Source organism: Apis florea, unplaced genomic scaffold, assembly GCF_048593485.1.
Source record: "Apis florea isolate Af1SG1 unplaced genomic scaffold, ASM4859348v1 contig_3158_pilon, whole genome shotgun sequence".
Taxonomy (NCBI): domain Eukaryota; kingdom Metazoa; phylum Arthropoda; class Insecta; order Hymenoptera; family Apidae; genus Apis; species Apis florea.
The window spans coordinates 2,984,582-3,008,506 of NW_028256713.1; the positions used below are offsets into that span (position 1 = coordinate 2,984,582).

The window sequence follows — 23,925 nt, forward strand, 5'->3', positions numbered from 1 at the left end:
TTTGGAAGGTTGGTACCAGTGTACATGAACGAATCTATCGTGATGACAATTTTAAGTAGTGACAGCCGCGTATATTCTTCTGTACCTTATATTAGCATTATATGCACTTTTGCTGACACAGAACATAATTTTCTTAGTGTGTGATTTGTTTTACAAGGAACATATGGAATAATAATTACATCGAAGGTACGTGCTTTGCAATAATTTTAGCGCATATTAGAAACAGATGGTCGTCATGATTCGTTTCGCTGACAGTTAGTTAATTTGGATAAGTACCATTTTGACAATTTTTTCTTTTCCATCATTATATCGTTAGATATTTTTTATCAATTGTTTGTTTTTTGTGTTTTTAATATTTGATATTCAAAGGTTTATAATATTTCATTCACTTAAAAGTGATACGATATGAACAAGAACAAACTATATGTGGAGTAATACTTAATGATGTCATGTTAAAAATATTTTTATTTTTCTATTTAAATTTTAATTTAAACAGATCGTATTTTGCTTTTAATATTTTCATTTTTTTAAAAATAAATTAAAATAAAATTTTATCCAGATAACATTATTAATAATTAAAAATATATATATGCTTTTAAATAAAAAGTGGCTATTGAAAATTGTAATATTTTTATAAAAATATTAAATTGTATTGAAATTGAAATAATGATACATGATGTAATATTTCTTTATTTAAATTACAATTAAATAATATCTATATAAATACTATAACTATTATTATAATATTGTATAAATTACTTTAATTTTTAAAAAATATATTGAATTTTCTATATTTTTTAACTTAAAAAAATGTTAAGATTCATATGAATTAACATTTGGATGTAATAATGATATAAATTTCTCATATTTTTCTTTAATAAATGAAAAACTAATCTATGTTAGTTTAAAATAGACAAATGTAAATTAAATATTATAAATATTTTTAACTATTTTTTAAACTTTTTTTAAATTACATAGAATATGAAAGATAAATTATTTTGTAGATAATCTTTAACGTAGAATAATAAGAATAAAATGATTGTAAATATTAATTGTTAAATTTAACTATATATTCAAAAATTATATAATTATTTTATTTAAGTTATATAATTACTTTATATTTATACAATATTCTATATAAATTTAAATTATGAAAATTTATGTAATTTTATTGACACAATTTTATTTTGCAGGTATATAATATTCTACATAAACAAATTCTGTTTTTCCATATCTATTTATAAAAGTATATATTTAATTCAAATAAGTATTAAATTATAATTATTATATAATTTAATATAACTATTATATATTATAATTATAATTTAATATAATAACTATTATATACTATAATTATAATTCTAAATTAAATTATAATTATATAATTATTATTTTTATATGTTTTAAAATATTTTCAAAGAGCAAAGAAAGCAATAATTAAAATAAAATGTAAAAGAAAAGAATCATTGTTCAATTAAAAATTTTTTTTTCTACTTATTCAATTTACAACAGTGTTTACTAAATTGAAGAGAAGATTATAATATTGTTTAAAAAAGATAGTTTTAGTTTTTATTTTGAGCAATTATTTTCTTCATCATATTTGACTCATATTAGTATATTTTTTAAGAATTCGGTTGCTGAAATTGCAGAGGAATTATTTTTAAATCATCACATTCCGATATGCAACGAATGTGCTTTCTGTCCTTCCATTTCTTAATCGCTTTGTTTGCACATGCATTTGAATGATTGCTTTTCATGTATATAACCACATATATGTTTTGTAATAGTAACAGTAAAGCAATTCGTCATTTATGGTTATGGAACAATTAAAATAATATATTGAAAAGTATGAAAATCCAACGTAACATGTTAGACGCGCTAATCGAAGAATCCAGAATAACCAACGTACCTAACGAATTTGTTTCGGTAAATAGAGACCGGTGAAAGGTTCGTTGCTTTTTCACATGTAATTATTCCTCGTGCGAAGAGATATGCGCTTTTTCTCCATTTCCACTTCGAGCCTAGCTCATCGTAATACTTTTTCGTGTTTCGTTTCTCTTTATATTTTTGTAGTAACAAGTATCAAATTTTAAATAATATTCAATGAATAATAAATTTCCCTATTATAATAAAAATGACGAATCAGATAGAATCATTTAAAAAAATTATGATATATTTCTTTTCTTTTTTTAAATAATAATTTTAAATTACACTTGTCAATATTTTCTTTCATAAATTAATTTTATTTTATTTTGAAAAATTAGTGATTTATTTGATGCGAGAAGTAGATACAAACTTTGAAGAAAAATTATTTATTATTTTTTTTATATAACAATAATATTTATATAATTAAAAAATTTTCAAATATTTATCAAATTGTTAGTGTATGATATTATATATAATTTTTCATAAAATTTCAGATAATAATTTATATTATAATAAATAATAGTTATGTAATGACTGAATAGTCATGCAATTACACATGAATTATATTTTTTTAACAAACTAGATATCTTAACATTTTTCATTATGACAAAAATAAAAATGATATAATAAAATATGACAATATATTTTTTAAAATGACGAATTTATTTTTAATTATTTTTAATTTATTTTTAATTTTTTATTAATAATAATCATTTAATTTGATTGAAAATTTATTGAAAATCATTTAATCATTGCAAGTTTTAAATATGACAATACACAATATACAATATATAATATATAATATACAAATATACAAATATATTTAATATAAATATATTTATAAATAATTATAAATATATAAATATATATACAAATATACAAGCTTAATCTCTGTATATAAAAATTAATTTTTTTATTAAATTTTTGTTTTAAAATTCTATTTAGAAATAAAATATAAATAGTTATATATTGTAATATAAATATATACATGTATAGTTGTTTATAGAAAAAAATCGTTCAATTTTTATCTTATAAAATTATTCTGCACAAAATGTATTTTTTTATTATAAATTGGAATTTTAATTATAGATATAATTAGAAAGTTAGAAAAATTTATATATTCACTTCTACGAATTTTATAAAATATACTTTACTTTTTCCACTTGATAAAATTATAAATAAAATAAAATAAACGCTATATTATATTTTCATTGAAAAAATTGAAATAAAATTAGTGATTCACTCATTTTTGATTTCGAAACTAATAAATTTAATGAATGATTTGCTCTAATTCGGTATTTTCAATTTGATTTTACTTGATGAATACCATTTATATATTAAGAAATTATTGATCGATAAGTATTTGTATAATAATTTATTTTGTATTAATTATATTAGTTTATTACAATTATTACATTAGTTTATACAATACAATTAAAAATGATTTGTTTTTATTTTTTGCTATATGTGTAATATAAGTAATTTAATCAACAAAGAACTTATAAATCATCTAATACCTCTGCAAAAATTTGATTTTTCTTCTCTAAACACATTAATTATTCAAACGAATTAATTTACTTCAATTTTCCAAAATCATCTTATTCCTTTTGTATCTATCGAAATATATCGAGATATTTCACGATTTATGATATGTAATATTCGATTTTATATAGATTTTGAATAAATATTTAATATTAATTTACAATAAATCTTCTCCATGAATATGATGGAATGCTTTTCAAAATTAAATGTTTTTTTTTTATATCAACATTATTATTATCAACATTCTATATTGAATTTTAAATATTAGAGAAATAGATGAGATATTTTAATGATAAAATTTTAAGGATAATATTTCATTATAAAGACTACAAGTATATATTTATAAATATAAAATGAATTTAAAACTTTATCTGCAAAAATCATCTATTATCTAAAAAAACTCGATCATTTATTACGTTTTTTTTACGGAAAATTTCCTGTCGTTTCGTCACCGGAATCGCAGTCTTTTCATTTACTCTCGCATTACGAAAGAAGAGGTTGGGTGCGCATGTGGAGCATCCTGGCCTGCGCGGGCTCCATCGACCCTCAAACCATTTCGTACATATTTCCAGTATGTGTTTGGCGATCCTACTGTGCCAGTTTGATCGGAAAAGGGAACGAGATAAAATCAACATCGATTGGCCAATTAACCGGCGTCCCTTGTCGGATATCGTGCCTCGACTGCATTCGAGAGACCAATCGTTATCTCTGTGTGATATTGTGATATTAGTACATCGATTAGACAATCCTCTATACCTGTCATACCACTTGATCTCAATTTTCCTCATTTCTGGATAAATATATATATATATATATATATATATATATATATATATATATATATTTAGTTACATACGCTCGTCTATTATAGTAAATAATCTTCATTTTTTTGTTTCTTATTTTTTTTTCTTTTTAAATTATACTATTGTATTATTTTTAAATTGTGTTTTAAAGAGAAGAAGATTTTCGAATTTATGTATTAGATTTTGGTTAAATGTTTATTAAATAAATAATATTTAAAATGTAATAAGATTTTCGTTGAAATGAAGGATGATGTGTTGATTTATATAAATGTAATTGGAAATTAAAAAAACAAATATTTTGAAGATAAATAAGAAAAAGAATTTAAAATTAATGTGTTTTAAAAGAGTGAAATTGGGTTGAATAAAAGTTAGGAGATAATTTATATGAAAAATATTTTATGATTTATTTAATTGTAATTTGGATTGTAATTTAATTGTTCGTTGATTAACATTTTTATTTGGATTAGGAATGGTCTTTGGTATATAATGGACCAGAATTAATTGCAAATTGAAACAAAGGCAGCTTTTGAGATCAATTGGTGGAAGTATTCTCTTTATTTATATTTATAAGTTTCTCTTTATTTATTTATTTATTATTTTTTTTTCTAAAATTAAGATTAAATTTGATACAGTCTCAGAAAAATTGGAGAACGAATTTTTGCAGTATAATAATTTTGATAAACGATGTATCTTTTTAGATTTAAATTAAATTCAGTTTAAATTTATATATTTTCAAACAATGAAAAATAAAATATTTGTTTTTCTATTGATATATTAAAGCCAAATGTTTTATATAATTTGATCGTATATTGATATTTTTCTTTTTTTTTTTTTTTATCTGTTATCCTATAAATTGAGTTTTTTAAGTGTTTTTAAAATATTTTCTAAGAAATAAATAAAAAATAATTCCAATTTTCTACTAATATTTTTTTTTATTTTTTTCTTTTTTTGTTATTTATATATTATTATCTTTTGAATAGTTATGGACAATATCATTTGTTATTATATCAAAATCTTATACTATGTATATATATTTCCTAACGCGAATGTAGAGCGTGACATCTTGAAACATACCAGCGATATGTCAAAAATTTGGACACACCTACAATTTATTATACATTTATGAATGAACCGAAATGGGACATGGCTAGGACATGATCAGTCAGTAATCACGCGATTTTTTTTATCTTGGTAAAAAAGATTCTAATAACTTAGAATTCTCAGAACTTAGAATTAATTTAATAAGAATTTTTTTGTAAAGATAAAAGATTTATATGGATTTTTGATGATATAATAGTGAATCAAAGCATAATTTTATATTTATAGCCATAACTCTTTGAATGGCGAAAAATTTTGAAAAAATTGTACATTTGATTCAATAATTCACTTCGTTTGTGTATAATTTGATTAATAAAAGATTTGTCAAAATATTTCTTTTATTTCTATATTTATATTAAACATTTCATTTTATTATCAAAATCATTTTATTATCTTTTTCTATTTTTATTATTATTATTATTATTATTATTATTATTATCATCATCTTTATTTTTCATTAAAATAATTTTACATTTATATTTATTTATCGAAATATAATGAAAAAATGGAAATTATAGTGAATAAAGTAATTTAAGAAGAAGAGAAGATACAAATTATATTAATTTACGTTAATTTCACTACAAAATAAAAACATATATGTTAATTATGTCAACTATTATTTATTTTTATTCATCATAAATTATTTATCATTAATTATATTATTCATAAATTATTATACAAATGATACGAATATATTTACTTTCAAAAATGAGATAAGCAGAGAATGATAAACGATACGATTTATCTAGAGGATGTTATGAGTACTTCCAAGAATATGTTTTAAAGTTTTAAAGCATATTTTTTTTAGTAAAATTTATAACTTTCCATCTTTACATTTTAAATTTTCAATTATAATATCATTATTTTTTTTTGTTTGTTACATATTTTTTAATATTTAATATTTAATATTTTTTTTAATATTTATCATAAATTTATCACGTAATTGCATATATTACATTATAATATTTAATTTAATTTAATAATATTAGAAAGTTGCATCTTAAGGAATTATTTAAACGATATGCAGATGCGGAAATTCGTCATGCAGTTGAAATTTCATGATAATTTAAAGAACTAAGAAACATAAATTATCCCATTTCGTAGCCAGTATGGCACATTGTTACGAATGTTTGCATTCGTTCGCTAATTCATTTGCACGTGCTAATTGCTCAGCTTTCTTTTTGTTGCTATTGTGCATCTACTAGCTTCGAATCGAAGTGGAAAATTAAAGTTTGAAATGGCAAAAATTAACAGCATTCGTTTATCCTTTTTGAGAATAGAAAATAATGATATATAATATTATAATAATATAGAATATAGGTAAAATTATTAGCAATAAAAATTAAATATTGAATAAAATGTTTAATGTAATGATATAAATATAATGAAGATATAAGTCGTATAAATGAATATCTTAAAATATTTCAACAAAAATTCTGATGTCCAACAAAAATAACCTTGATCGAAGAAGAAGCCGTGAAACTTTTCGATCGGTTAGAGAAACTTCGGTTTCAAGGATAAGTTCTAAAATATTAACGTTAGACAGTTGCAGTGAGTCATTTTGCAAGATTTCTTTCCTGATTTCCATTAAGATGCATATTTTATCCAGGAATGGAAAGTAATCGAAGAAAAGAAAGTTTAATTTCTAATGTTGTGACAATTTTCTAATTTTATCGAAATCCTAGTTTTACAAATTTTTAAAGATTTTTTTATGTGACAGTACAAAAATGTCTCGAATTTTTAATCGATAAATTTTTGTGATCAATCTCGAAAGATATTCGTAGAAAAAGATGCAACTAAATGATAATCGATTAAGTAAAACGATTCCACTTGTTGAAAAATTGTTGAAAAATTGTACGTTGCGACAAGCATTTTGCGGAAAAATTAAAAGTAGTTGAACAAATAGAGGACTGGAGGCTGATTTCGAATCCGATTTTCGATCAAAAGTTACTCGAGTGACGAGAAAATTTCTCGATGGTTCTTCGTGGTTTGCTGGCACCAGCGGCGGCGCGATGGACACGAAATAAAACAAGGTAGAATATATGAATATTCTTGCCTTGTTATATCGAGTAATATCGTCATATTGATCTTACAATAGATATCATTTCCTTTATATCATTAAATGTAGTCTTTCATCTTTCTTTTGCACGTTTATACAAATTATACTATATCAAAAATCTCGAAAAAATTCATTGATTCTATCTACGTTATATAAGTTATATATTTAATCATTAAAAAAAATCATAAAGGTACAATTATTTAATAATATTTACAATTATTTCGCGATAGAAAATGAGCAACTTGAGAAAATGAAAAATTAATCAATATTAAAGATCTATTGGATAATTATATATTGGATCAAATAGAACAAGGTCGGATGTACTTCTATCGAATTTAAATTTTAACTATGACTTTACTATAATTATAAGGTTTTAAATTATGCTTCTTTTATAATGCCTGTGTGATACTCGATACAGTATAGATTTGAACTTTGTCTTTAGTTCCCAAACCTTCACATCGAGAATTGTTAATATTAATCGTTAATTACATACATTTTGTTTCTATTTTGTATCTAACGTGGTGACATTGAATAGCAGATGTTCACTTAAATAATTATTAAAAAAGTTTCTACTATAAGAAGTTAATACAGATCACGTATAACATGTATTTCAATATTTTTTTTCATATATAAATAATAAATACTCAAATCCCATTTAAAAAATATTTATAAAACAAAAATTACGTATAATAATTTTTGAATTTTTATATCCAATCTTCCTTCTAAAAAAGAAAATTTTAATTCAAATTGAAATAAGAATTTTTTTTCTTCAAAATTAAATTTTTTAGCGATAAAAAAAATATTAATTCAATAATTCTGGATTCGACAGATAACGAATATTTATTGGAACTATCCATGAAATTCATAGAAAAGGGCTAAAGAATGATTCGAATTTTAATTGAAGATCGATCGATTTATCATTTGAATCGATCTTATACGATTGATTTAATGACGAATTAATGAAAGAAAATATATTGTAAATTGATATTGAAAAAGATTCGTTAATAAAATTTTTACACTTTTCTTTTTTTTTCGTTAATTAATTTCCACGTTAAAAAGATGAAAGATAAATGCGTACATGTTATCAACGATTTTCCCTCAATTGCGTGAGGAAATAATTAAATTGAAATAGAAAATATAATCGTATTTCGTATTGCTTTTTTTTCAACAGCAATGCGTAATAAAACGTAAATTGTTACGTAAGAGAAAATAGGAATAAATTAACAGTTTTATACATACAATTTTTTTATAAAATATTTTTTTTATAATATAATTTTAATGTATTCTACTCCTAGATCTCAGATTTTTATAATAACAATAGAATAAAGAATATTATCTGATTTTAAAATTTCTAAAAATTTCTCTCGATACATTTTGTATCGAGCGTTTATTTATCGGTTATAAATAATTAAATGATTAATTTTATAATTGGAAACTTTGCAAAAATAATATAAATAAAAATTATTAAAATAATTTTATTTAATATACTTATATATCCTATTTAATATACTTTGCATTGATATTTTTATATGAATAATTTTTCAATTTTATATGAAAGATTTAATAAATGCATTCCTTCTCTTGATCTTATGTTTTGACTATGACATGGTCCAATTAATTAATTATTTTGATACATAATAATATCATTTAATATTATTTAATATTAAATATTATTCGCATTAATTTGCATCAGGAAGTCCTATATAATCAGCACGAAACTATAAAAGTTCCTAATATCAATTTGATTACGTCACGATATGCCACGATATATAACGATAATTGTTTTGTAGGGGTCAAGAGAAGCAGGCTGCCGGACAATTAGGATTATCGCGTTATGGACCGCAGGTGATGAGTGTATTGTGTTTATGCACCACGGTACATCAGACCGGTCAGAACAACAGCCAAACGAACAAAATACTTCCAAACACACCGCCAATCTCATCTGAGGAAGAGAGTATAAACTCGTTGCAGGAAATACCCACCGACGAACTGGCTCTATTAGCTAAGCTGGAGGAAGCCAATAGGTGAATCGTCATGTGCTAACTAATATTCATCATCATCGACATTGCACGTGCAATCAAATTATGCTTTAAATATTATATATATATATATCGCTGCTTTATGTTCGATTATGTATATTAATTCATAACTCAATATAATTACAAAATCAAACGATTGCGAGTGAGAAAAGGTTAAATGATACATGTGATAATATATTTATAAAACGAAATTTTAATTAATAATAAATGAATTATTAACGATTGAATCGATTTTTTGAAAAGGAAATCGTAGATAATGGAGAGAATTAATGAAATTCTATTTCATGAGTATCAATTATATGGACTATTTGTTTCTCAATAGATTTAGTTAAAAGTAATTATTATAGTCAAATATCAATTATATTAATGGAGAGAGATGAATATGTTTGTAACAGGAAATAGTATAGAGATTTATCAATTTCTGTGAAACTTTATAAATATAATTTTATTCGTGAGAAAAAAAGTTGAATGCAATAGAATAATGTAAAATTTTATATACTTGGCAAGCTAATGTGTGAAGCGAGTTTTATCGTTTAATGTTTCTTCAGTTATGTAATTGAAATAACATGTGTAAATATTTCTTTTCTCTTTATCTATAAAGTTTTATTGAAATTGAATACATATCTTATGTGATATTATTACTAATGAAAGTTTCATAATATTACACATACAAACTTTTCTCATTCTCAATATTTAATTCATATTTCGAATTAGAAAGATTTTTTAATTATTTTGAGTAGTATGTTTTTTTATTAATTTTGCAGTTCTGCTTATTTTGTGTTTCTCATTATTTATATTTGAAAATTAAACGATACTAAGCACACACTTTCTTTTAAAGAAAGAATATACTCTTGCATTAAGGATACTTGTTATAATCTTGGGTTGTAACATATGAAAATAATAATTTTAATATAATTTTCTAAAACTTTTTAACAACTATAAAAAAAAAAAGAACTGAATTTATTATATTTATAAACAAGAATTTTACACATTTTATAACACTTATCAGATTTGTCCATTATATGTCTCAAAATTGCAATTATTTTTAGTGAATATATTTTTCTTTGACTAATTAAATTTAAGAACATAACTTCATTCAATTAAAATTTAAATTTTCTGACAAATTGTTAAAAATATTTTCGTTGTTATTAAAGACGAATTTTTCATTTCAGTTAGCACGAACTAATCATCTCATATGTTACCACTCAAAAATGTTTAAATATATTTGAGTTAAGGAGAAGTATCTATCTTAAAGAGTTTGATATTAATTAATAACAGGCTTATCGAATCGGATGCAAAATCGTTGAATTCGCTCCAAAGCAATCACAGTAGGAAAGGTTCTGACACATCTCAAGTGTCTGTGGCGTCGGGGGGCAGCGGAGGAAATGGCGATGCTGCACCCCGACGCCACAATTCAGCTGATGGTGAAGAGAATACATGGACCCTATGGGGTCACATCGTCGCTGATTGGGATTATCATTGGAAGAAGAGGAAAGAATTCGTCAAAGAATTAGTGCGTCAAGGAATACCTCATCATTTTAGGTAATCAACCGCTTTGGAAGAAAGCTTAAATTTATCAAATTCATTAGTAATTTTGGATGATTTTTAAAATTCCTAAATTTAATAAAAATTAGTATGAAATAATTAATAAAGTGAAAAAAAAAAAAGATAAGCATTTCAATTGAGGAAAAATTGATTCGTAAATTAATTCATCGTTACAGAGGTATTGTTTGGCAATTATTAAGTGGTGCTCATGACTCTCCTGTGAAAAAGCAATTCGCTGAATATATCAAGGCTACGTCCGCATGCGAAAGGATAATCAGAAGGGATATAGCCAGAACGTATCCTGAGCATGATTTTTTTAAAGAAAAAGATGGGCTTGGCCAGGAGAGTTTATTTAACGTTATGAAAGCGTATAGCCTTCATGATCGTGAAGTGGGATACTGTCAAGGTTCGGGATTTATTGTAGGATTACTCCTTATGCAGGTACACTTAATGTTTGAGTAGGGGTAGAGGAATATGAAAGAATAAAAATAATAATTTTAAAGAAAGATAAAAAAAAAAAGGAAAAATATGGGATGAATTACGCCGATAAAAATTAAATAGGTATATCAATTTGTTGTTACAGCAAATGCCAGAAGAAGAAGCTTTCGCTGTACTGGTAGCGCTTATGCAAGAGTATCGTTTGCGAGACATGTTCAAGCCGAGTATGGCTGAATTAGGGGTGTGCATGTATCAGCTAGAACATTTAGTTGCTGACACGCATCCCGAGTTACACGCTCATTTTGCGGCTCAAGGTTTTCATACATCGATGTACGCATCGTCTTGGTTTCTTACGCTTTTTACCACAACGCTCAGTCTATCGCTGGCCTGTCGCATTTTTGACGTGTTTCTCTCTGAAGGCATGGAAATTATTTTCAAAGTTGCACTGGCCATGTTACATTTAGGCAAGGAAGATTTATTAAGCTTGGACATGGAAGGCATGTTGAAGGTAATTTCTTATCATCAGAATTTTACATCTTACTTGTAAATAAGAAAAAAAATTTATTATATCTATTTATAAAAAAAAAATCAACTATTATAGATTTAATAATTAAACAAGAATTTTATTTACATGTGTGGCTTTTTTTTTGTTTATATGTTGGTTCTTTTTTTGTTTCATTAATATTTATCGATTATTTTCTATGCAGTTCTTTCAGAAACAATTACCTGGAAGAGCAGAAAAAGATCCTGATGGCCTCATGAATCTTGCTTATAGTATGAAAATAAATCCAAAAAGAATGAAGAAACTTGAGAAAGATTATACCGTGTTGAAAATGAAAGAGCAAGAAGAGATGATTGAACTTCGTAGACTTAGAGCCGAGAATAGGTTACTTAGACAAAGAACTGAACTTCTGGAAGCTGAATCTGCAGAGTTGGCAGATAGATTAGTCAGGGGTCAAGTTTCCCGAGCAGAAGAGGAGGAAACTGCTTTCGTTGTACAAAGAGAATTAGCAGCACTTCGACACACTCATCTTGAAACCAGTCATCAACTTGAACAAGCTCATGAAGAATTGAGATCATTGTCGCTTTTGCTAGAAGAAAATGTGACATCAAAGCAATCCTCTTTGGATGAAATTTTATTAAAACAGGAAGCATTGTCGCAAAAAGAAGAAATGATACAATGTTTACAAGAAGAATTAGTGAAGGTTCGATTATACGAGGCAGAGAATGAAGCGACGATAAGAGAACTTAGAGCAAGAATACAAGAATTAGAAGAAGATAAAAAAACGTTACGAGAAACAACACCGGATAATTCTGTTGCTCATTTACAAGAAGAATTGATTGCAGTGAAACTAAGGGAAGCAGAGGCTAATCTTTCTTTAAAGGTAATTTTTCTTTTTAGAAATCTATATATTTTTTACATTTAAAAAAATAATTTTCGTTTTTCTATTAATTTTAAAATATATATATGTTTATCATAATATAAGAAATTTGTTAGGATCTTCGGCAAAGAGTAATGGAATTAAGCAGTGCCTGGCAAAGGCATTTGCAAGAACATCGTTCCGCCCAAACGCAACCAGCAAGTGATTCTACGCCGAAGAAACTTCTGTTTTGGGAGAATCGAGGACATGAAGTGCAAAAATATGAAGAAGATTTAATGACAACCAGAATTCGAGAAATGGAAGCTTTAACCGAAGTGAAGGAGCTTAGACTTAAAGTCATGGAGCTTGAAACTCAAGTGCAAGTTGCTACGAACCAATTACGTCGACAAGACGAAGGTGGAAAATTCATTAAAGATGAATTAGAAGCTGCCTTAGCAAGAGAGAAAGAACTTACTACTAAATTACGGGAGCAACAACATAAATATTCCGATTTAGAATCAAAGATGAAGGATGAAGCTATGATGGCTAGGATACGTGATGCAGAGCATGCGCAACAAGTAGCAGAACTCACGCAAAAAATATCTCTCCTTGAATTAAAAGTACTATTTTTTATTTGTATAATTCTTTTTTTTAATTTGATATTTTATGATATATTATATGTGAATATATTATCAATATATATTAATTATTTTTATTTTTTATAGAATGAAGAGATGCATGCGGAAGGTGAGCTTAGGAATAACTTGGATGACAGTGAACGAGTCAGAGAATTACAAGATAAAGTTGCAGAATTAAAAGCTGAGGTAAGTAAAAATTTTTCACTGTGTATCATGTTGCATTAATGAAAGCATTGATTAAAAAAAAAAAAAAAAAAAAAAAACTGCAGTAAGAGGTGAATGAAAAAAACTTTTTTAAAAAGTAGATACATTTTTATTTTTCATGGAGAAAAAAAATTATCAAAAGCTTTAATATATTATATATTATATATTTTGCATGTATTAATTTTTTCATGATATTTTTGTTGTTATTATTATTAAGTTTAGTATTAAATCTCAAAATAAATAATAAAATCAATCATGAAATCTTAAAGGAGCATATTTTTTAGTATTGGAAATATAGTTTACGAATGCTTTCAATTATGCACAAATATAATAATAATTATATATGTTTATATGGTCGTCAATGGTTTTCGTTAAATCTCTTCGATTAAAGTTGAAATTTCTTTATTTGAAATATATTAATTATCATATAAATTCAAAGTATCGATGGTAGAAATAATGAAGATATAGTTTATAAAGAGAGTAGAAATATCATCATATTACAGTATTTAGTTTAAAAATACAATTTTTATTCGATTTGCTATTAGATTGCAAGTTAGTAAATTTCGAAGCTTGTAGAATTACGTAATGTATGTCAAGATTTATCGTACGTATTTGAATAATTTGGAGATATGGAATTGATAGTCTCTTATAGGTTCCTCATATTAATTCCCGCATATTCATATGTCTAGTCATCAAATTATATAAGTTCTATACAAATATCGTATTCATTAACACATTTGAGTTTTCCTAATTACAATTTTTAATATATTTCTCTTGATTGTGTAATAAATTATAATTTCATACAAATGATAGTTTTTTTTTAGATATATTTATAGAATTTTTCTACGTAAAATCATTAATCTTAAAAACGATAATTCAAATTTTTGAATAGTTTTTACAATTCATTATAACAACAATTTTTTTTAATCATCTACATTTGTGATAATGCACATTTTTGTAACACCATTTTGTAAAAAACTTTCACGCTCACTTTTTTTTCATCTTGAAATTCATATTAATGAAGATTTAACACTACTATCGTTCCTTCTATCGCACTATTCATATTCGCAAAGAATTAAATTTTTAATGTACCATTAATAATATTCTAACTATTCTAATTCCCTTTAACAAGGACGATATATTAGAGAAACATATGTATATAATTCAATTGTACTTGTTGGGTGCACAAAATTATATCTATCATAATAATATGTAATATAAGCAAAGGTGTAATTTATGCTTTTATGTTATTGTGACTCACAAAATTATGCACCAAATTGCACCTCTTACTGCAATGTAATGCTAATCGTCACGCTAATAAGTAATTTTCTTTTATTGATGAAATCATGTGTTATAAAATATTTGATTATAATTTTTATTTCAGAAAGTTTTTTTTCTTCTTGTAAGTTCAATTTAATATCGAAACAAAGTTTATCAACATTAATAAAATAAAATTATCGATTTTTATTTAAGAATTCACATTAATATTATTAATTAATATAATTATAATAATATTTCGATGAACATTTTTAAAGATTTCTAAAATTAATGAATTTAAAAAAATGATACATATTTTTTACATTTATTATTAATAATTAATTGCTATTATCGACGAGAACAGTCGTTTCACACTTTTCATATTAAACAAATAACATTCCTTTAGAGGTACCTATACACATTAAGAATTCATCGCGTTTTCATCATCAAAATTGCATCTATGATTATTTCTATTTCCAATTTTATGTATTCACATAATTGTGAATTTTAAATCATAGAAGAAATTATTTACATGTTAAAGCTTCGAAGATGCATTCACGGCTTGTTATGTTTATGCTGCAATGCAAAATATAAATAATAAATGTCAAATTGCTTTTAAATTTAATCGTGATTACGGTATCCGCTCATTTAATGTTATTTTTTGCACTTGTGCAAATATTATAATCATCATTGTATCGAACTAAGACATATCTTTGAGGGCATCATAATATAAGAAAGTATCTTTACAAAATAATATTTATGTAATGATAATATCTATGTGTTGTTATATAATTTTATTCTACATTGAAAATTTGCAATAAATTAAATTCACGTGATAATAATTATAAAAATTAATTATGTAAAATATAATATTATAAAAATTTATTATAAATACATTATTATAATGATTGCAAGTACCAAATTTTCAATGTTTTGATATTAATATTTGAAATGTTTTGTGTAGACAGATATTATTGAAATCATTTTACAATAAATCAAGCTTGCCATTTATAATACTAATTGTGCTTCAAGAACATTATATTAGACATTGAGAGCTAGCACAGCACGGAGTAATAATTGGTTTGATTGAAAGAGAGAGAGGAGAAGAAGAAGAAGAAAAAGAGAAAAAGAAAAAGAAAGACACGAAAAATATATTATTTACACCTTCAAAGATATCGTTTATTTATTTTAATATTAACTTTTTATATTAATTACACATTCGACAAAAATATATAATAACTATTAACAAAAAATTATCAAATAAAAACATCATTCGTATAGAAAGATAAGATGATTTTATATAATTGAATTTTGATTTGGATTATGAGCGGAATTCTTATTGTGTAAAGGTACCAAACGCTAACACAAAAAAACTAATGCTCTTGTAAAACTAACCCTCTATTGCTGTGTTATCTCTGTCTCCTTAGTTCCCTACGCCAATCACCAGCCCGGAGACTGAGCCTTGGCGCTGGCTCGAGTAAGTCTTTATCCATCCGTAAGCATTATTTTCTTCCATTTCATGTACTTAGCATGATGTCAACGTGTATCAGAAAATTGTATTTTCTTTTTATATACATAGTTCTGTATATTTTATGAAATATTATAAATACTATATTAAATTACAGGACAATTCATCTCAATCTACAATCAAGTGCTATGAGATTCAGAAAAACATTAGAATAACAAATGTTTTTATCTTTGAATTTTGATATTCTAATGTCTTTGGACTTTTCTTTGATACCTACACATTTGTTCCCCCATTACCTCGATTTCTTGTGCTGTCTTACAATTGTACATGTAGCAGAGCACTCAGTTTGATTCTCATTTGGTATGTATATGCTTTGCAACTTGCACATCACTATTTGCATGCTTCATTTTCATTTTCTTTATTTATTTTACCACAGGTGTAAATAAGGTAGAAAGAAATGCCAAGCACATTCAAGAAATGCTTTAAGAATATTCATGATCAATCTTATGGTTTATTTAACGTGTTGCTTAATCAATGTTAAAAATTGATTATGCATGCTCTCCATATAATTTTCAACATAATATTTTACTATGATTTATATAAAATAAAAAATTAATGCTAATCAGTAAGTTAGAAATATATATTAACGATTATTATTTAATATTTAAAAATTAGTGTTACATTATAGAAATGATACATAAGCGATATACAATTAAATAGGATTTAGTATTATAATATACAATATATATACAATATTATAATATATATATATATTTTTTTTTAACAAACTATTGAATATATTAGAATAAAATGCATGTTAATCATTGTGATTATTTATATTTATTCATTTCTTGCATCTTTTAAAAATCATTATTTAGTTTTAGGTAAATTTTATTACTTTAAAAAAATTAAGTGAAGAATTAAATACAATAGAAATGTGAAAAGAACTTTTATAAGCACTATATATTATCATAAAAATTGCACAATTTTTTTCTATCATGTATTAGTTTTAAAAATTAGTATCTAATGCAAATCATCTTACAAAAACTGTCCTAAAAATAATCATTGACACAAAGTTTTATAATTAATAGAATAGCAAATTATAAATTAAAAATTAAAAACTACAATGCACAGTTATCTAACAAATTAGAAAGTAATTGAACAGTGTCAAAATATTTTTAGAGAAGAAAATGTAAAGCACATTTTTTTTTAAAATGATGATGTACAAAATCTATATAGACTTTCATAGAAATCATTCTTAAAACTTATAAACATAATTGCATATTAAATGTATGCTACAGGTCATGAGGCTAGAAAGTTGGAAGCAACGTTGGACAGGCCATGGTGGACAAAATGTAAGAAGTTTCAGTGTTGACACTGAAAGTGAATTGGACGAGCGGGATCTCAGAATTTGTTTACAGGATCATATCAATGCGACTACACAAAACTCACCAGAGGTATAGAAATCCATGTATACCAGACATTAGGCAGCTAATTATCTTTTGAACATACACAGAAGTATTCCATTGGCAAAGCAAATGGGACCTTTTCACGTTTCATGATCATGCTTTTCGATGTAGAAAACGACGAATTATAACGCACATAGAATTATAAATCAAGAACACATAGAGATAATAGCGATATTATGTTTTTAGTTAACGTGTAATATCACTATAGCTCGTGATATATTAACAGCATAGTAGCGATTAACTAGGTATAATCTGGTGGTCATTAATAACTCAATATAAAATTATCTGACCCGAATCGATTACTGCAAATAGACTTCGAAATATTTGCAAACATGCTCTTTTAACATATAAACAAAATGATATTTAAATATCTCAATCTCTCTTATAAATACTTTATTCTGATAATCGTATAGTGGTAATACTATGTTTGTGATTTTTATTACTTTATCTTAAACTTCTATTGAACCGGAAGCCATCATCGATTCATTCTATTGATTTTTATGATCAATGATACACATTTCGAAGTCTGTTTACAATCGACAAATACTATAGATTAAATATAATTATGTGACGCATAAACGACATGTTTTTATACGTATTACGCATTCTGTGTATTTTTTGTAATTTAAACCAAATGTAATTCCATTTAAGGAATTGTATATTGAATAGAATGAAATCCGTCGTTGGGAAAATTAATAAATTATGATTGTTTTTTGCGAAGGAAAGAATGAGAGAAAAAGAAATGAAAAGAATTAACAAAAAACATTTTTCCTGATACGACGGTATACTTAGAGTCTCATTAATGGGTCGCAGTAGCATATTACTCCGATTGTAGAATTCTACAGAAAAATTAAAACAACAACAACAAAATACAAACATGTAAAACGATAAAACGAGTATATCAAATACTCTGGATTCATCAGTATTCTTGTTGCGTACATTTGCGTATTTGTTATACGCTCTCGAAATGAAGAAACGACACGAGATTGATTCAAACAGTTTAACTATAAAGCAAAGAATTTTCTTAAAAACAACATAACACATACACAGACATACACTTAAATAAAAACAATAAAATTCATTAAAAATTTTGATTATTAAGGAAGGGAAAATGAATAACACTTTATAATTTTGTTAATTGGATCTAAAAGCAACTGTTGATAAAAAAAAGCAACTATCAATGTTTCTTAAATTAATTTACTAATTGCAGATTAATGAAAGTGAAAGTGAAACCGAACGAGATAATCGGGAGTACTCTTGTAAAACTTAAATAGCCCGGATAGCTCGTTCCTTATAGCGACTTCCTAGGATGTGATAATTACTTCCAACGTAAGTAGTTGCGCAGATCAGAACGTCAAAGTGCTTTTTTTTCCATCCTTTTTTTTTTTTTTTAATTTTTTTTTAATTTATTTTATTCACATTTTTTTTTGGTTTTATTTTCTAGCTTGATCAAACCCTTAACGATCCATTCTTGTTCCCGCAATAATTGTATGTTTTGAGACAGTTTAAGAGTTAAAAATAAATGATCAGGACTTATTTATTTTTAAGATAAAAGGAGTAGCTGGTCGATATCAAAATGACCATTTTTATTATGCAATAACGATAAATAATTTTATCATTAATTTTTTTTTTATTTTTTTCATTTGTCTAATGCAATCAAGAGTATTTGTTTATACTCATTAGCGTATTTTTACAAGATTAATCATAAAAAATATTTATATTCATTATATATATTCATTAAAAAGTGTTTTTTATGAAATAGTGCGAATAAATCATTTTATTTTTATTACCAGAATTATTACCAGAATATGTTAGCTAAAGTTTTTTATATAAATATTTTTTTCGAATTCTTTTATTTTAAAATAAATAAAAAACAAGTTTTTAGAGATATAAAATATTTATAATTATAAATAGATATGAATTTGAAAGAAAATTTTATTGCTCATAAAGAGATAGAAAAATGATTTGTAAGAGAAATAATATTTAATATTAATATTATACACAAAATTTGTAAATGTATTTAATATTTATGTAATATTGATTATAATTAATTATTATAGATAAATTTTTAATTTTAAATCATTTTAAATATCATATATATTTTTACTACAAATTTATATATAAATTTTATATTTTATATATAAATATGGATTATAAATTATGGAAAATATTTAATAAAATATCTTAATTTTTCAGATTCAGAGAATAAAATTGTACAAAAAGATAAATTGCAATTTTATTATTAAAATCTTATTGATAAAATCAATTATAGTTTTATTTCTGATCTAAAATTTTTTCTTAATTAAATATAAATTAATCTATTTATTTATTGGAACGTTAAGGGTTAAACACGTCCACAATTTTTCGCTTTGGCCTAAATTATACTGTAAATAATTCTGTTTTATCACGAATAATTGGTATCAAAATTATGAAAATCAATTATGAAAGCATCACCAAGAATTTTCTTAAAATAATGAAACTTTTTGCTTTCATGCACGTTTGATCGAAAAAAAATGCATGTATCTATCTTTTGCAATATTGTAAAATCTTATTATTTGAGTTCATTTATGAAAAGAGAAGGTTCAGTAATTAAATTTTTACAACACGAATGATCTTTACTCTGCAATTTAAAATTAGCAAACAAATAAACATTTTTTTTTTTATTTTCTCGTAGGCACTCGAAATTCACATTTTCACTTGCTTTATAGCTATTATATGTAATTTGAAAATCATAATTGGAGATTATTTTGTTGCAATTTTCTATTGTATTTAAATATATGTATCAATTTGTTATGGGAATTCAAATGAATACTACATACTATATTCTAATGAATAATATTTTGTATGTATATAATATTGTAATATCTAACTATTTCAAAATAATTTATGTAAAAATTTTAAATTGTAAATATAAAAAAATTTGTCAATAACAAAAATATAATATAATAATTTTTTTTATAACATAATAATAATAATTTTTTTTACTTTTTTCGAAATATTTAAATTTTATAATATATGTTATAATTAAAAAATTATAGATTTAATCTTGATAAATATTTTTAACATTTTTCATAATCACTATTTTAAATGACCACTGCTTTTAAAGGATTTAAATAAATTAGATTATATAAAAAAAATTAAAATTTTTTTTCTAATATTTAAAAAATTCAGAATTCCTATAGCAATTTGATATTTTTCAATAAATTAAAAAAAGAGTCAATGTATCGTGTCGCTTTTAACACACTTCTCTCTTTCTTTCATGAAAATGAAAATATTGTGTAAGAAAAGTCATTCCATAGCAATCTATCTATTTTAAAACAATTAATTTTAAAACAAATCATAGAAATACGCTAAAGCAATGCTTAATGGCACAAGCTCAATAATTTATTACTGTAAGAAAAGGTTTAGTTTCTCGTCTTTTCAGATATTTCGCCAGAGAAATCGAACATGTTTCTTTCGTCTATTAAAATAAGAAGAGTAATAAAAATAATTTCGATACTGCCTCATAATATTCGAGCCGACTGGATTAATTGTATAACAGCTAATGAAAGTGATCATTAAAAAATATCTAAAATTCTTTCACATCCTTTCTGCGAATATAGGTATGCGATTATCTGAAAATCAATTTTTATGCAGAATATTTTTTTAATTTTAAGCTTCTTCTAAATATTGTTCTAATGATTGATAAAAATAACAATGTGAAAAATAGGAAAGAAATCACAAGATGAATTGTATTTAATTAGAAAATCATAAAAATGCAAAATTTGTATAAGCGATTTAACTACAATTCCTTTATTAAAACTTATAAAATTATGATATATATACATGTGTACGTTAGTATTTGTTATTTTAAAAAATTGATCAGCAAATGCATTTATGCTTGATTTAATGTTTTTATCGAAAAGAGAAAAATTTATTTATTTCTTTTTTTAATAAATATTTCATTGATTTAAAGCATAATGATCAACCTTAATGCAATTTGCGAAGATCGATCAGTGAGGTATCAGCATTGATCAATCGATTCCTTGTAAAATTTTCAGTGTCTTATTAAAAAAAAAAAGATTTGATACAAAGAACTGTAATACAATTTTGATATAAATTCTTTTTTTTTTTCTAGTTATTATGAATGATGAAATTTATTTTTTAAATATTTTTTTCTACATATAAAATAATCAGCATTTTTTAAAATAATAAATATTTTTTCAGATAATATTTAATTTTAAAGAATTCTTTATCTAATTTAATAATCACATTTTTTTTAAATTTAATATTTAATTAAATTAAAATTTTTTTATCAATTCTATTATAAATCAATTGTGCAATTTCTAGAATGATTTTTCTTAGATCTTGAGTATACTAATTTTAATAGAAATGTTACTAGAAGTATACACATGTATACTTTTATATTTACAAATATATACTTATATTTTTAGAAAAAAATATTTAATATATATATTTGTAATTTTAATTATTTTATAATAATAATAATAATAATAATAATAATAATAATAATAATAATAATAATAATAATGATTATTGAAATATGAATTTGAGAAATTTTATTGATCATTATTATATCATTATATTTGTTGGTATCGATCGATCAGTGTTAATATTCGATTATTTTTCGCCATTGATAGTGCCAACTTCAGTCAAAAAGAAAAATAATGTTAAAAGACGAATGAAACTTTTTTTAGCGCAAAAGTACACGAATGATAAATATGTATATATTTTACTATTTATCTCTTTTTATGCATTTATATTTCAAGAAACTATTATTAAATACACTTCAGATATATTTATTCAATATTTTGCAATGCAATAACTTTCTATAAAGAAATTTCGATTATTTGGAAGTAACTATATACACTATGCATTTTAATTATGTCTCAAATGAGTGTTCGTTTGTCAGTGATTTTCCTGTTATACACAAAAATTTTCGACAGATAACGCGCACATTATGAACAACGATATGAACATTTGTCATAAACATTGTGGGGAATATTATAACACACATCAGGAGTAAATAAATTTTTATTCACTTTTAAAGTTGTTATCTCCTTTCCTTGTTAAAACATTGTACTGCCAAAAAAAAAAAAATTCCATAAAATTGAAAAATAATATGTGTTAAAATTTAATTTTCATAAAAAAATAAAATATAATAAAAAAATAAAATAAAAGAAACAATAACTGCGATATTTATGCATTCTTTTTTTATGCTCTATCGATAATTGAAATGAACATCAATTCTTATTCCTTCGATCATTAATTCGCGTCTTGAAACAAAAAGATTTGACTTTCTGCAACATTTATTGATATTTATTCTTATAATATCTATAAAAAAAAATCTCATTTATAGAAAAAATAATCTCATATATAGATTTAACAATCAATACGATATTCCAAAAGAATAAGAAGGACGAAACAATCATTGAAGAAAGCTAAGAAAGAAAGAGAGGAAAGTATAAAACATCAAGCGCAAAGACAAAAGCAAAGAAGCATAGTATGATTCGAAGAGAATTTATACCCATGGGCGGCGCAAGTTGTGGCAGGTAGTTTTCCAAATGGAGTCTATCGGATAGAGAGTGGAAAAAAGTAATCCGTGAAAAGGGGTTCGTTGTTACGCCGATCTGGTGCGACGTTGCCGGTTTTATACAAATAAGAAGAGCAGTTGGCTAGGTTGGTTCAGGTCTGAAACTAGAACGCTATGGAGCCCCGTGTTCTTCTTCCGAGAGGGCATTAGAATTAATCTAAATTTAAAACAATAATTAAATGAAACAAAAATATATTTTATTACTTATATCATATGATTATAAAAATCACTGTTAATAGCATGTATATAAATAAAGGAAAATTGAGATACAATTTAATAATATATATTATAGAAAAATATATCATATATTACAATGTATTTCATAGTTCATTCCGGGTACCTAAATACATAGTTGCGAGTTTGTTCGGCCCTCTTGAGATGGCGATGGCGGCAGTGTTGCCAGGCGAGACTAACCACAGCGAAGTGGAAGCGAACCTGCTTATGGGGGTTTTGCGGGAGGAAAGGAGGGATTCAAAGAGACTTGG

At 24.2% G+C, this 23,925-nt stretch overlaps 1 protein-coding gene and 1 long non-coding RNA gene across 7 annotated transcripts; one reads left to right on the forward strand and one right to left on the reverse strand.

Annotated features, from left to right (window-relative positions):
* Positions 1-17: 17 nt before the first annotated feature.
* Positions 18-22,896, forward strand: Evi5 (ecotropic viral integration site 5). Of its 6 annotated transcripts, XM_031919927.2 has the most exons (12): positions 7,208-7,402; positions 9,219-9,452; positions 10,746-11,009; positions 11,189-11,453; positions 11,596-11,958; positions 12,158-12,835; positions 12,949-13,431; positions 13,537-13,635; positions 16,338-16,405; positions 16,536-16,738; positions 17,680-17,835; positions 19,058-19,176. In XM_031919927.2, the coding sequence occupies exons 1-9, from the start codon at positions 7,344-7,346 to the stop codon at positions 16,389-16,391; spliced, it is 2,499 nt and encodes an 832-aa protein (XP_031775787.1). In that variant the 5' UTR covers positions 7,208-7,343; the 3' UTR covers positions 16,392-16,405; positions 16,536-16,738; positions 17,680-17,835; positions 19,058-19,176. The 6 variants fall into 6 exon arrangements, with proteins under 6 accessions (XP_086765496.1, XP_031775787.1, XP_086765497.1 ...); XM_086909370.1 differs by lacking the exons at positions 7,208-7,402; positions 16,338-16,405; positions 16,536-16,738 and adding exons at positions 18-186; positions 21,272-22,896; XM_086909371.1 differs by lacking the exons at positions 17,680-17,835; positions 19,058-19,176 and adding an exon at positions 16,815-17,193.
* Positions 17,005-18,090, reverse strand: LOC147657436 (uncharacterized). The gene is made up of 2 exons (XR_015292368.1): positions 17,831-18,090; positions 17,005-17,755 (listed from the first exon to the last, which is right to left on the reverse strand). It is a non-coding gene; the product is annotated as an uncharacterized LOC147657436 (long non-coding RNA).
* Positions 22,897-23,925: the final 1,029 nt, after the last annotated feature.